Source organism: Danio rerio, chromosome 20 (genome assembly GCF_049306965.1).
Source record: "Danio rerio strain Tuebingen ecotype United States chromosome 20, GRCz12tu, whole genome shotgun sequence".
Taxonomy (NCBI): Eukaryota; Metazoa; Chordata; class Actinopteri; order Cypriniformes; family Danionidae; genus Danio; species Danio rerio.
This window is the reverse complement of record NC_133195.1, coordinates 23,870,741-23,886,664: the sequence shown is the minus strand read 5'-3', so window position 1 is coordinate 23,886,664 and position 15,924 is coordinate 23,870,741. Positions and strand designations below refer to the sequence as shown.

General features: G+C 37.0%; 1 protein-coding gene across 1 annotated transcript in view; it reads right to left on the bottom strand.

Annotated features, from left to right (window-relative positions):
* Positions 1-235: 235 nt before the first annotated feature.
* Positions 236-15,924, bottom strand: part of nudt14 (nudix (nucleoside diphosphate linked moiety X)-type motif 14) — a 72,590-nt gene continuing 56,901 nt past the window's right edge. The window contains exons 4-5 of the mRNA NM_001044888.1: positions 11,177-11,465; positions 236-485 (exon numbers count right to left, since the gene is read on the bottom strand). Of these exons, the coding sequence (NP_001038353.1) occupies positions 236-485; positions 11,177-11,465 (539 nt within the window). The remainder of the gene's footprint in view (positions 486-11,176; positions 11,466-15,924) is intronic.

The window sequence follows — 15,924 nt, the reverse complement described above, 5'->3', positions numbered from 1 at the left end:
AAGCAATCAGTTACACAAAACAAACGCACAATGAACCTCTTCAGCTCTACGGTTAGCTGACGGGGATCGCACACAAGTGCTGCTTCATTTTGAAATAAGACAATAGCTAAAACCACAATAAACAGATAAGAGTGTAAGAAATAACAAAAAAAAATTAACAGTTAGTGACCATTTTGATTACTATATATATATAAAAATGTATGTAATGACTTGTGGATGGCTTGGAACTGTTACGTTACACGTTGGTGGAGATCTTGTACTTCGGCGACATGTTGCTGTGGAACCAGATGAAGCTGAAAATGACTCCCATTGTTTTCGGGATGCTCTCGTCAAAGGCGAAGGTCATGGCTTCGTGAAGGGGAACTTTAACCACCTCGATCAGTTCACCCTCTTGAGGTTTACCTCCTCCCTCTCCGACGCGGTTCTCTTCGGACACCTCGGCGTAAAACATGGTCTGCTTGGATCCAGTGACTCCCACTCCTGACCTGTGGAGGAGAGAAGAACAAAAGACTCAGAACACTCCATAATAAACATAGGATTGCAACAGTTTCACTAGCAACGAACTATGAATAAACCAATGGGTTTCTTTTAATTCACTTATCCTTGGCTAAAAGTGTATCGAAAGGAATCCATTGGTTTATTCATAGTTCATTGCTGGTAAAACTGATACAATCCTATTTTTATTATATACTTTTAGCCAGAGATTACACATTTTGGTTGAACAAATAATAATGCTAATACAGTTTTTACATGATTTATGCTAAAATTGTTGTTTACTAAATAATTGTTTTTATTTAAAAACATGTTAACATTTGAAATGGTTTAAAAAATACTTTGTAATAAGTTATAACATACTGAGGTACATATCAGCACCTATTGTGAAAAAATCCCCTTTATAAGAATTTAAACACAGTTGTGTGTAAATACAGCCTCTAACAAAACACTTTGATTGACATTCTCCCTTTGTACATCATTAGCATAGACAGACCTAAGTGAGAAGCAGCCATTCGCCATTAGAGTTCTGAATCAGCTGCTATGGTGCCACATAGGCTTTTTTAGCGCCAACCTTTTTCGAAAAGAGAGCTGGGAACACAATCATTTGAATTTAAAGCAACAGTCACCAAAATGACGTAATTTGGCTCAAAGCCTTTAAAGAGGCAGTTTCAAAGATTTATAGAACAATAATTGTGTGGTTTATTGAGCTGAAACTTCACATATGCACTTTAGGGTCATCAGAGTTTTTTATTTTGCAAAAAGCAAAAGAAAAAAAACTACCCCTTCCCCTTGGCCCTTGAAACAGAGTGTGAAGGGGAAGCCAGGGCTTAAAAATGTACCCCTAAGAAATCAATTACAACTACAATACCTGCACACGTCACCCTAATGTATGTTATCTTCTGGAAATCCCTTAAGGCATATATTATGTTATCATAACGCTATTATGTGGTAATAAGCTTGTAACTGTACTGTGCATTTACAGCATGCCGGACTAGAAACTGCAACCATTTTGATCGCATATGCGCCCGAAATTTAAGCTTTGCTACTTCATAATATATTTGGGAGCTTTTGTGCGACTGCATATAATGGTTGAAGTGCGACCTGTTTTGATGATTTCTAAAAACGTGCTGAATCGCTCTTCCCTGCCGCTATATTGGTTCATATTAGCTGTCAATCACTCAAGACTTTCCACTGTCAGTCGACAGGGAGCTTTTGTGATCGCAGGGAATGCAGAGACTGAAGAGTGAAAAGTACACTGAATCTCGATGTGCTGCATTTACTGCGTGTTCAGCGCAAATGTTCGCTAGATGTAAAATGTAACACTGTATCGCGAAAGAATCTCACTTTTACTAAGTTAAACTGATGCGGCTCATAACAAAGAACAGTATTGCACCAGTGGTCATCGGGAGAATCCTGCTTTACCCCCCCTTATATATTTGGTCGGCTAACTCGCCTGCTTTACACCAACATACAAAAATAGAAATCAGCGCATAACGAGACTGAGCATAAATAAACATTTAAAGCGTGGTAGAAGTGAGACTTTTCTTCCTTTCTTTTGTCCATTCTTTCTTGAGATGTTTATTATTTTTCTATTTATTACTGATGACTGCTTTGCAGCTCTCAGCGTTGAATTGAATGATTTATTATAATCTTTTGTTTGTTTTGTAGCAAAAATAGTATTTATTAAATTAATATGCATACATAAACAATAATGCAAAATAAATATTTCTTACTGCAATGCTTCATTTGTGTTTGATGCAAACCCTAAATTTATTTTCATGATGTAACAGTAGGAATTTTTAAAGCACATAACTCACATTTAAGCACATTCAAGGCAGTATGATCCTGAGAGTTGTTATTAATTGTTAGTATTATTGTCATTTTCGTCATAATCATTAATATTTTATAATTACTACACATTATTTTGAAATTATTGCACAAATATCAATAAGTCATCACAGCATTAGATAGTTGTTTCTGTTTTTTGTTAGTCCTAATTTATGTTGTTTTCAAATACAATAAACCCCTAACATACAATTTGCAGTGGTGCTAATTGATTTTTGATAGGTGCTCCTACATTTTTTCTGGTGCTCCTAAATATTTGAAGTTGGGAGCACCGGTGCTAGAGGATTATTAGAGGCATCCATATTGACACACTATTTCTAAAAACAAGACCATATTTTTTAGATTATAACTACAAAATGTGTAGAAATTTAGACTAGAAACAAGACTTTTTTAGTACAGTGTACCATTCAATGCTTCTTGTAAATATATATTGCAGAAAAAAACAGAATCTAGAAATGGCAGTTTTTTTTCCAAATACTGTGCATCCACATCTCATCCCTTACAGGACAAGAACACAGCAGCATGTGAAAGGCGCCGGAGTGACTAAGGCGTTCCCTCACCTGAGACTCTGTCATGGAGACATCACTATGGAAATCTCCCTGACAGCCTCACAGCACTACAGAGATGGAAAGCTTTCTTTGTTTCCAAGTATTTTGGAGATTTTTTCTTCAAATGGGCTTATGAAATATGCAAGAAAATTACAAGGCTGTTATGCCTACACACCATCCAAGTGATGGATGGTGGCCTGAGGAGGCAAAAATGGAACAAGCCCAGCAATCAGCTTCTCAAATGAGCTGAAACTAACCACATCGAGTGTTTCAAAATATGACTGTACATCTGAGAGGACAAATGTTTAAGGACTCCACTGTGTCTGTCACAAATGAAGAATGGGGTCTGCACTGACGCCCACTTCTGAGGAACGGAGACAAGATATGACAGATTAACAATTCTGAAGCCCTCCCTTGAGGCTATGTTTTGTATTAAGCCTTTTAACAATTTCACTTTCACAATGTATCAATAATCCTCTCTGTTGGAGCAAATTTATGGGACAGAGGTGGGTGATGTACAGCCTTACAACTCATTTCAAGAATATTTGTGATAAAAATATGTATGATGTTGGCACTGTTGCCTCACAGCAAGGTCTTTCTGTGTGGAGTATGCATGTTCTCATCGTGTTAACGTAGGTTTCTTACAGGGGCACAAGTTTTCCCCCACAGTCCAAAGACATGCACTATAAGTGAGTTGAATAAACTAAATTGGTTGTGTATAAATGTGTATGAAAATGTATGGGTGTTTGCCAGTACTGGGTTGCAGCTGGAAAGGCATCTGCTGCGTAAAAACATATGCTGTAATAGTTGGTGGTTCATTCCACTGTGGCGACCCCTGATGAACAAGGGACTAAGCTGAAGTAAAATGAACGAATGAACGAATATTTATGACGATATAGCAAAAACATAAAATGCCACACTAGCCCCGTTCACACATCGATATCGGTAAGTATCCGGAAAATTTTTCAGAAAGGCTTCACCGGTAAGTTTTTTTAAAAAGCTGTTCACACAAGCAAGGATGTTCTGGAATTTTTCCAGAAAAGACAATTCACACATCCATTCTAAAATAACAGTAAATTCTGACATCATTAACCAGAAATGACCTCTAAACGGCTGCGTTTGTATTTGTAAACATAGAAGGGGTCAGGCTTTTATTGATGGTTTCACTTTTATTTAAAGCTTTAGCATTCATGCAGCTGCTTTGTCCCAGAGACATCCAAAGACAGATGCCAAACCGCAGCTAAATGTTTGACACGATTGCTGACATTACAAATTCTGTGGATGGATAAGTATTGTGAACAACTTCAAAGAAAAGATATGGAGGAACACTTTTGCATGTCAAGATGTACATAAGATGTGTGTGTGTGCTGGCGCTCACCGGAGCACTCCATATGCACATACGTCAAGCAACTGAAGCAGAGCTTGAAGGTAAACAAACAGTAGTTTAGTATAATAATTTTATCTATAATTGTTCACACAGTAGGCATAAAGAAGGAACATAGAAACATTAGCTGACTAACATCAAGCAGCTAAATGTGTCTGGAAAAATATTCAAAGGCTTTTATTTTCATAAACAGCGCAGATGTGGATGTCTCTGAATGATTGGCTGGAGTAGACGTCTCAAGTAAGCATGTTACAATCGTGAACACGCTCTTGCTGGCAATTTTCCTTCTGTGTTCACATTTTTCTGGAAAATTGACAGAACGAATTTAGCGGTATTTTCAAAAAGAGCCTGGACACACAACATTAGAGTATATATGTATATATATATATATATATATATATATATATATATATATATATATATATATATATATATATATATATATATATATATGTATATATATACATATATATATATATATATATATATATATATATATATATATATGTATATATATACATATATATATATATATATATATATATATATATATATATATATATATATATATATATATATATATATATATATATATAACACAAACCTTAGTCATAATGTAAGCATTCCAACTGAATGTAAAAACATGAATAAAACAGTAATAGAATTTAAACAACTTAAAATAAAAAGCATCACAATGCTTTCTTACCATTCCTGATATTAACATAAACCCACAGTGTTAAGTCTAGTCTTGCGAAGACGGATTAAAACACCAGGTGTAAATGTGTTTCTCATCTCATTGTGATCTGATCTACCAAAAGGCATCTTAATTCCATTGTAAACAGGGCCAAAAATTCTCAGTCTGACAATAAAACTGAAGTAAATTACCATCGCTCTGCATTCCTTCATGTCCTCTGCAAATAAGGCAGCAGGTGCAGTGTAAGGTCCACAGGTGTTTATGATAGCGCAGACGGCAGGTGCGTCTCACATCTCACAACCAGAGATGTCTGTGGCACAGGTCACTATCCACAGCAACAGGCAGATGTTGTAGGCTCACGCACACAAACATGCACACACACCAACGTATGTGAATCTAGCAGGTGTGACATGGTATGACTTTATGACACCCTCTACAATTAAGACTGATAAGAGCACAATGCAGCACTTTCTTTCCTTCTTTCTTTCTTTCTTTCTTTCTTTCTTTCTTTCTTTCTTTCTTTCTGTCTTTCTTTCTTTCTTTCTTTCTTTCTGTCTTTCTTTCTATTTAACCCCTGAATACTTTATCTGAGGATCATTACCTGTTTGGCTGGTAATAGAGGATATGAAAGTTAAATATTAAATTGGGAAACAAGTGACAAAATGTGTGTCATTCATGACAGAGTGCATCTAACCAAACATTTAAACATTGCATACTCAAAAACATTCTCCATATAGTGTTCAAAAGGGGTTTAACTGTTTTCATTTACAGTAATTTTAAGAAATATTAAAATTTAAAATGATAGTTTTCTACATTTAAACAAATTACTATTTTATTTTTTCCTGAGATGTAAAGGCTGAAATTTGAAATGAAAATTTAATTAAATTTTCAACATCATTACTTTACTAAGTGTTTAAATGTATGTTCTTAAAGTAATACTTAATTTAAATACTTTGCATAAATGATTGAATCAGATTATATCATCAGAATCTTGCTCAAACATTTCTAAAAATAATTTTCATAATTTTCATATTTAAAGCTTTTAAGCCAGTAAGGGATAATGCGTGAACAGGCCCTTTTTGAAAATACCGGTAAATTCGTTCCAGCAATTTACCAGAAAGAGAAGTTGTAACATTACCGGTAATTTGCCAGAATGCTGCTTTGTGTGAACACAGAAGGAAAATTGCCGCAAAGAGATGCGAGACGTCTTCTCCTGCAAATCAGAACATTTAGACGCAATCACATCTGCGCTATTCATGATAAATAAAAGACTTTAAATAATTTTCCAGACACATTTATCTCCCGATACCAATAGTAGAAATCAAATATTTTTTTTGGCCCATTATGACTAGGGACTATACTCTCATTCTGGTGTAATAATGGAGGTTTTGGTGGAACTTTGCTACCCTAGCATGGCTCCAGTAAACACTCTATTAAAAATGCTCAGCTGTGAGAGCTTTTCCAACAGTTGGAGCATTAAAAAAACACTGAGTGCTAAACACTTTAAGTTAAATGCATGCCCAGTGCCTCGTTATGCTGCTGCCTTTAAAAAAAACAAGGCACTTCCATTGACAACAAAAGTTAAAATGAATTGACCAGCTCTCAAAAAACTGCTTCTGTGGAGAAGTGCCCTAACCAAAATGGCCTTTAAGTTTCCAGCTGACATACTGTAATAATCTTTTTCAGTTTTTCATGATTAACTTAACAGAGGAAGCAAGCTAAATATGCAAATAATGACATTTTGACATCACAATGTTATCGGATGTATTAATTAACTTGTGTAGATGTGATCTACTTGTATTGCCAGGTTGCTGGTTTTCATGTAAACCAGGACAGCAGTATCATTTTAATAAGGTCATTTTTGGGACTTATCAGTGTATTGGTGTGCATGCAAACTGAACATTTTCCAATATGCTGATAGCATTTTCTTAAAATCATCAAAGTAAAAAACAAAAAAATTAATAATAATAATAACTCAAAGCTGTGCCGTTTAATTTCATTCTATTCTAATTCTATATTAGTGATAACATGTGCTAATAGTAATAATCTGACCAATCAGATTCAAGCATTTAAAGATGTCTAACAATTAAAATGATTACGCCTATATACTCTAAACCTCAGGACCTGTTTCATTATCGGTGCATCACAGTTGAGACTTCTTGTGGTATTATTAGCCACTTTCACACTCGAAAGCTGCTAAATTTCCAGATTACTTTTCCCACATTCATTATTAGTACACACAGCAGCTTTTGGTATTTCAGTCATTGGCATCACCAATATACATTGCATCTAACACCATTTGCAAGAAATAACCATCTACCATAAATCTAGCAAACACCTATTTAGAAGTTTTTGGTTTGAATTCAAAACTTGATATATTCAGCAATCATTTTGACCTTCAAATGATTTTTGCTAATTTAATACAGTGCTTAATTGATTCTGTCATGTATTCAACATTGAATAAAAATTATGTAAAGAAAATTCTTTTAATATTTGAGCAGTTCATTATAGTTCATGTTTAGGAAATAACTGGGAGTTAAACTGTACATCTTTCAATAACAAAAAAAAAACACGTCATTCAGCTCAGTCACACACAGAAGCTTGCAGATTATTTGGTTGTATTTTACATCTGGGGCAGAAACATAAATTGGTGCGGATCACAGAGCAGATCACTGTGGCTTATAAGAGGAAGAGAGCTATCAAAAAAGAATTTATATATATATATATATATATATATATATATATATATATATATATATATATATATATATATATAAAAGACACTGTCAAAAGGTACCTGAGACTTGAAGACGTAACTGATGTTGTTTGGTTTTGTTAACATATGCAGCCTTTCAAACAACTCGGAATTCCTGCTTCCTACTTGGAAACAACATCTTTCTAAACTAACTGAGTGTATCAAAGACATCAAAGACTGGATGACCAACAATTTTCTTCTCTTAAACTCCGACAAAACAGAATTATTACTTATTGGGCCTAAATCTTGCACACAGAAGATCTCGCAACTCAATTTACAATTAGAAGGATACAAAGTTAGCTTTAGCTCTACTATAAAAGATCTGGGTGTCATATTAGACAGCAATCTAACTTTTAAAAACCATATATCCCATGTCACAAAAACTGCCTTCTTTCATCTGAGAAATATCTCTAAATTAAGAAATATGCTATCCATCTCAGATGCCGAAAAGCTAGTCCATGCTTTTATGACTTCGAGACTGGATTACTGTAATGCTCTATTTGCTGGCTGCCCAGCATCCTCTATTAACAAACTTCAATTAGTACAAAATGCAGCAGCCAGAGTTCTGACCAGGTCTAGAAAATATGATCATATAACCCCAATTTTATCCTCCTTACACTGGCTGCCTGTTAAGTTTCGTATTGAATTTAAAATATTACTTCTCACCTATAAAGCTCTAAATAATCTAGCTCCTGTTTATCTAACCAACCTTCTGTCTCGTTACAAACCAACTCGCTCTTTAAGATCTCAAAATTCAGGGCTTCTGGTAGTACCTAGAATAGCAAAATCAAGTAAAGGAGGTCGAGCCTTCTCTTTCATGGCTCCTACACTCTGGAATAGCCTTCCTGATAATGTCCGAGGCTCAGACACACTCTCCCAGTTCAAAACTAGATTAAAGACCTATCTGTTTAGTAAAGCATACACTCAATGCATCACATAGCGGGTTCCACACAGGCTTCTGCATCTTGCTTATATACACTATGAACAGCAGCTACGCTAATTATTCTCTTAATTCTCTATTTTCACCTGCGGATACTCATCCCGAGGTCCTCAGATTATGCGGAGTCACTGATTGGATCCAAGACCGGCGACGTGATGATCCCAAGGATTCCATATCCGGGACCAGGCCATATCCTGAGCTGCTGCTGCGCTGATGGTCGTGGGGAGTGGAGAACATGAGTCTGATTCCAGCGACGCTCCAGGGACAGACGATTCTTCGCTGAGGCCATCTTCCAGCCGAAACCATGGCGAATGAAGCTCTGCACAAGACTTTTGGCCAGCGGAGAAATTAAAATGGTCGTGCCCAACTGAGTCTGGTTCCCTCAAGGTTTTTTTCTTCACTCCCATCAGGTGAAGTTTTTTTTCCCTCTCCGCTGTCGCCACTGCCTCGCATGGTTCAGGATTGGTAGAGCTACGCATCGATGAATTTGCTCTTCAGTGTTTGAATTCTCAGTAATGATTAAATCACACTGAACTGAGCTAAACTGAACTAAACTGAACTTAAACACTAAAACCTGAACCACACTGTTCCAGTTACTATGACCATTTATGTGAAGCTGCTTTGACACAATCTACATTGTAAAAGCGCTACACAAATAAAGCTGAATTGAATTGAACATCTAGAATGCCACTAGACACTGGAAATCTGACCCGTGAACTTGAGACTTGACTTCAGCGAGATGTGTCATTTGACATCACTTTCACTTCACTTTCTGCTGAGGCCTAATGGTTAAACAGTTGGACTTGTGATCCAAAGGTTGCAGGTTCAAGTCTCAGCACTTGCAGGGATTGTCTATGTTGGGAGTGAATAACCAACACTCTCACCATCCTTAATACCACGACTGTGGTTATTCCCTTCTGAAAGGCACCAAACCCCGAACTGCCCATCGAATGGCGCAACAATGCCTGCCCACTGCTACGGGGATGTGTTCACAGCTGTGTGTGCACTTGGATGTGTTAAATGACAGTAGCTAGCTCTCTGCAACTCTCACATGGGCGCCCACTAAATATAAGCAGGGCTACACCCAGTCAGTACCTGGATGGGAGACCAAATGCACAAGCTAGGTTGCTGCTGGAAGTGGTGTTAGTGAGGCCAGCAGGGGGCGCTCAACCTGCGGTCTGTGTGGGTCCTAATGCCCCAGTATAGTGAAGGGGAATATAGACTGCTTAGTGAGTGCTGTCTTTCAGATGAGACGTTAAAACAAGGTCCTGACTCTCTGTGGTCGTTAAAAATCCACGGATGTCCTTCAAAAAGAGTAGGGGTTTAACTCCGACATATTGGCCAAATTTGTCCACTGGCCTCTGTCCATCACAGCCTCTTAAACATCCCCATATCATAATTGGCTTCATCACTCTGTCTCCTCTCCGCTAATTAGAAGGTGTGTGCTGTGCAGTCTGGCACAATATGGCTACCGTCGCAGCATCCAGGTGGAGGCTGCACACTGGTGGTGGATGAGGAGATTCCCCCTAATGTGTAGAGTGATTTGAGTGTCTAGAAAAGCGCTATATAAATGATTCCATTGATCTGGTTTTAATTGGCATACTGTGCTCTCTTGGGTATAGCTGACAATACAGTACTTTTTCCTATAACTAAGGGCGTACTCACACTATGCTATCAGAAACGTGCAAAGGCCCGTTTTCTGGATCTTTTGAGAGGTGTGAGTGCTCTGAATCAGCTTCAGGCACGGTTAACTTGGCCGGCCCTGGCCTGGTTGGAAGAGATGTGCCAGAACGCGGTTTACGTGGGCTTTGGCGCGGCAGGTTTGTAGTGTGAGTGCAAAACGTGCCTGAGCCCGAAACTGATGGGACAAGCGTGCTTTGGCCTGTTTCAATGCAACGGTGCATTGTGTGAGCACGCCCTAGGAAGCGGCCGATATTAGATTTGGATGGTGTGATACCTTTGGATTAAAATATCATGGTTTTACGGTATCACGGTATAGTAATTACTGCTTTAAAATATGTTGTTTTTAAATGTCTGGGTAAAAAAACAACACAATTTTACCCATTGAACACAATATATATTTATCTTAAGAAACATTAAAAATATATTGGAACATTAGCTTTCGATGTAGAGTTTTTGTTTTAGAATTCAAATATAATTACGATTTTGCTTATGCTTAAGAAATAAAAAATTAAATGAGTTTTTAACCATATTGACAGACCTTCCTTACTGGAAGGTAATCCTAAAAAATAAATTGTGCATTAGAAGTTTTAATATAGTATCGATACCAGTGCTAAATCAATACTTTTAAAACGATACCGGTGCCAAAACGGTGCCTGAACCGATGGACACAAAATTATGGTGGATACCTCTTCAAAAAAAAAAAAAAAAAAAAAAAAAAAAAAAAAAAATATATATATATATATATATATATATATATATATATATATATATATATATATAAATTTCCGATAAATTTTAATAAATCTCGTTATTGTAATGGATCTGTTCTCACCTGTATGACGTGATCTTTCTCAGTTTGGTGACTGGTACATCATAGCCGCACTCCTCCAGCACCTCCTGCCTGGCGATCTCCTCCAGAGAGAGGTTGGGTTTGTCCACAAGGCCTGCACACAGCTCAAAGGTCACGCCTGCCGAAGCTGGAGGTTGGTGGCTGGACGTCTCTTCGCTCGTCTCCCCTGCTTTGTCCTCTTCCGGGACTTTGGGTTCTGTTGATTCTGACTCTTCTTCCGCAGGCTGCAGGGGCTTGGGTTTGCTTCGCTCCCATTCGCTCATGTATACAGCTGTGGAGATATAAAGACGTGTCACTCATCGTGTAAGAGAGCTTTCAAGAGGACGCAAGGATAGGTGAGGAAAAACATCTGAGTACACAAACTCTGTGATTAATGAGCTCTTAAACATACGCTTTTAGATCATGTAGACACAAGCATATGTTTGAGAACAAGCTGAAGTGGGGTCAGTAAGGGTGACCAAGATGAAATTAAAAAAAGATTTTTGCATCTTGCATTTATTTTAGTAATGTTTTTGAAAAGCTTGAAAATAAATGTATTACATCCTGAAAAAATACTGTGCTTTATTTATTACCTACAAATAATATTCTAAAACCATTATTTTCCAAAATCTTCTATATATCTTTTTTATGTAATCTTTTTACATTTTATAGTCAGATATTAAACTTATAAGATGCGAGACGTGTTTGGCGCGATTTGTTGCTATTTTCAGACCAGCCCAACCCTAATTTCCATGTTTTGCACCACGTTGTTAAATATCAAATCCATTTGTGCCACTTTGTGGACTCATGGGTGTTCCGGTTTAAAAAGGAGGTGTGTTAAGGCGCACTGTCGGTAAGTTGCTATTTTAAAAAGAACTGAAAATAGACTGCATCATTGCCAAATCAAACCTGGTTTAAAATCCAGTGCAGACCGTGTTAGTTTTGCGCTTATGTGGGTCCAAAACGCATACAGATTGTTTAATACACACAGGATGTACAGCAATACAAAAATATATTTACATATAAAAATAAAGGATTAAGACATAACAAAAATAATTATTTTCTACGTAAATATAAAAACCACTACCTCCATGCCTTCATCTCGGAAACTTTTTTTCAGTTTATTTATGATAACTTGCATTTGTATAATGCTAATATTATTATTATTTATTATATGCATATTTATATTTGTTTGAATAAAAACAAGTTTAGATGTGTCCATCTGTCAGGTTTTGGAGACGTATGCATCACCATATGGGGCATAAGAGTAGGACGTGTGTTTGCTGGAAATTAGAACTTTGAGCTTAACAAATTAAATTAAATATGTAGGCTAATGAATGTCCTCAGTGGTGTGTGTACAACATTGTTTCCTTATCCAAAAAAGTGAAGGAGTGAAGTAGAGTAAAAGCAAAGTAAAGAGAAAGTAAAGAGGCCAAATAGAGGTGGCTCATACTTTATCTTTGCGCTACTGATGGTCTGTTTAACTGTTTTCTCGCTAGTGAAGTGTTCTGACGCAATTCACTCTTAAAGGGAATGGGAGATGAGACTCTGATAGCTTTAATGCAAGTTATGCTCAAAACACACCCATAACTCTTTAACAGAATAGGCACAACCCTGTTAGACCATGCGTCAGGCGCAGAGTATTTCTCTGTCTTAAAATAGCAAAAGTGAATTCGGACATGCCCTTAATGCTTTTGCGTCATGCGCTTTAGACTTTGTGCCTAAATCATTAACATAGAGCCCATTTTTATTTATAACTGCAAATTTTTTATCCCCAAAATTAAAATCCATTCCAATAGGAAACTTTTATCTTGATTTTTATATGAAAATTCTGTTCTGAATATAAGAATAAACTCTAAGAAAACATGGGACTTATTGATGTATTTAAAATGAATAAAAATAAATCAAACTTGGGCTTCCCGGTGGCGCAGTGAGTAACACATCGCCTCACAGCAAGAAGGTCGCTGGTTCAAGCGTCGGCTGGGTCAGTTGGCATTTCTGTGTGGAGTTTGCATGTTCTCCCCAAGTTCACATGGAGTTCACAAGTTCACAAGCTAAATTGTTTGTGGTGTATGTGTGTGAATGAGTGTGTATGGGGGTTTTCCAGTGATGGGTTGCATATGGATGGGCATTTGCTGCGTAAAACATATGCTGGATAAGTTGGTGGTTCTTTCTGCTGTAGCAACCCCAGATTAATAAAGGGACTAAGCCAAAAAGAAAATGAATGAATAAATAAATGATAAAACAAACTCTAAGGTAAAATTTTATTGTAAATTAGTAAGAAACGTCATCACACAGCAAACAATTTTGTGTTTAAAAGACATCTAATAGACATCAAAACTTAGACAGCTTGGCTAAAATAAGGCTAAACTTGGGCTGTCAGTGAAAATCTAATAGACATCTAAGAATAGGCCAAAACTAGACAAGTCGTCAAATAGACAGATTAGGCAGACTTTATACGTGTATTCATTCATTTCTGTTTATTTGATGACTAGTCTAGCTTTGGCCTATTCTTAGACGTCTATTAGATTTTCACCAACAGAACAACTTTAGCCTTGCTCAGCCAAGACGACAACGATTAGACGTCTATTAGACATCTTTTATTAAACAAAAAATTCTTGCTGGGCAGTAATTCACAGAATAATCTCTAAAACATTGTATAGACAGGTATTGCAAAAAGAATCATGTAAATAAGATGCCTTAGCATCTACCTGAAATAAAACATACCAATGTTTCCTTTTATTTTTCTGAAAGTTTTTTTAATGGTTTTAGATTTAGCTAATGATAATAACCCAGCGGCCAACTCCCTTTTCACCACACATGGATCTGAACCCACAACCTTACAGATATCAATCCCCAGATCTTGAACTACTACGCCCTTTGGATGAATGTACTGTACTTGTGGGACTGACTAAGAGCTCAATTCAAGAACGGCCATCCTTGAGAAGACTTGTTCTTATGTTTCCCTGCACAAGGCCTGCCTTTTCATTTGAAGCATTGTTTGAAGACTACAGAAAAAGAAAAAAAAACTGTAGAAAGACGTCTCTCTTTCAATGCAAGGCTTTCCTTCCATTCTGAGAGGCAGGGCGCCGTCCCTGGCGAGCATGTATAGAACAATAGTGTAACAGTGCAGCGCGGGGCCAAAGCTTTACAGAGAGCGCTGAAAAATGCTCTGTTTGCACGACGACCATCGACATGAAAAATGTTCCATTATGAAAACGTTATTGTTTTAGAAGCTGTGGAAAGTCTTTTTAAGTCTTTCTGCAGAGCAATAGGTCAATATATGGCTTATTCTTTTGTGTCTTTCGACATGTAATCTAAACATAACGTTTCCATTTAGAAGGCCACTAGGTTATTTTTCCAAAAAAAGAGTAGAGAAACCGCAAAATTTGTTTGTTCAAATCCATCATCTATCTAAACGTGAACAGCAGTTATGAAATGTTATCTGATATCTGTTGTGTATCAGATGTTTTTAGAAGGTTCACTGTAAAAATCTGCAGCAGAACAAAAGACATTTCTCCATCTCTTTCAAACAGAGATAACGGAGGGATCTGGGTGTTATTTAACACTTTGTAACAATATACGTTCAAATGAAGAAGAATGTGAAGAAAGAGTTTTTTGCGTATCCTTGTAAAACATACTGTGTCAAGATGTTGTTTAGTTGTCAAATGGTGCAACGAAATCAAAGAGTAAAATATTACATATGGGCTTTAGGGAAGTTTAGCATGAATCTGGTCCACAGAGGCACTAGGATGGCGGAGAGCTTATGTTACAAGGACATCTTATTTAAAGGAGAAACCAAAAAAAACAATACATTTAGGGACAAACCTTACAAAAAAAAACTTTATTTACATTGAAATGAATTTGAAATGAGATGCATTATTGCAACTCTAATTTTACGAAGTAACATTTAAATGGATTGAAATGATTAGTTTTATGATTTAAGCCTGGTTTATACTGGTTTATACCCACGGTGCATGCATTTATACTTCTGCGTGCCGGTTCTGTCGCTCTGTAATAACACTTCAGAAACGCTAGCTGGCAGTAGGTGTTTCTGTTACTCTGTGTTGAGATCTTTGCTGGTGTTTTGTTTTTAACTGAATGCTTCCTCAATGTACAAGTGGCTCAAACTCGGCGGATGTGCAACAAATTTATCCATGAGGTACACACAAAACAACAGTCTCCATCCAGAGCTCCTTCGCGGGAGTCCACACTTGTAAACACTCACTGCATCGGGCTTGCGCGTCTCTCACCTCCGCCCACACTCGTCAACGCTACCAAGCCGACTAATCACAGAGCTTGCTTGCGCTTCGCATCATTGTAGTTGTATTTTTTGAGAGGTGTGAATCAACGTCGTTGACGGCCACGGCGAGGGCTATGCGTCCACGCGTAGGCTGCGCCGTAACATAAGCGTGCGCTTGACGCAAAAGTATAAATCAGCCTTAAACATTCACCTGCAGAGGAAATGTTGCATATCAAAGAAAGTACAATTACTCAATTAACCAAATTGAATTTTATTGGGGCGGTTAAAATAATTAATTTTGGCAGTTCACTAAATATTTTTTTAAAAACTGTAACTGTAATCTTTCGCCAATCTCAAGATGACTTCATGAATTCTTCATGCTGTATATTATAATGCAGTTGAATCAGCTGGTCTGTGTCACTGCTCTGAGAACAGCGCTGATCACAGAGACAATCAAAGCCATTTCTGTTGAGTGTGTGCTTGTGAACACAATCGTCAATCTTAGGTG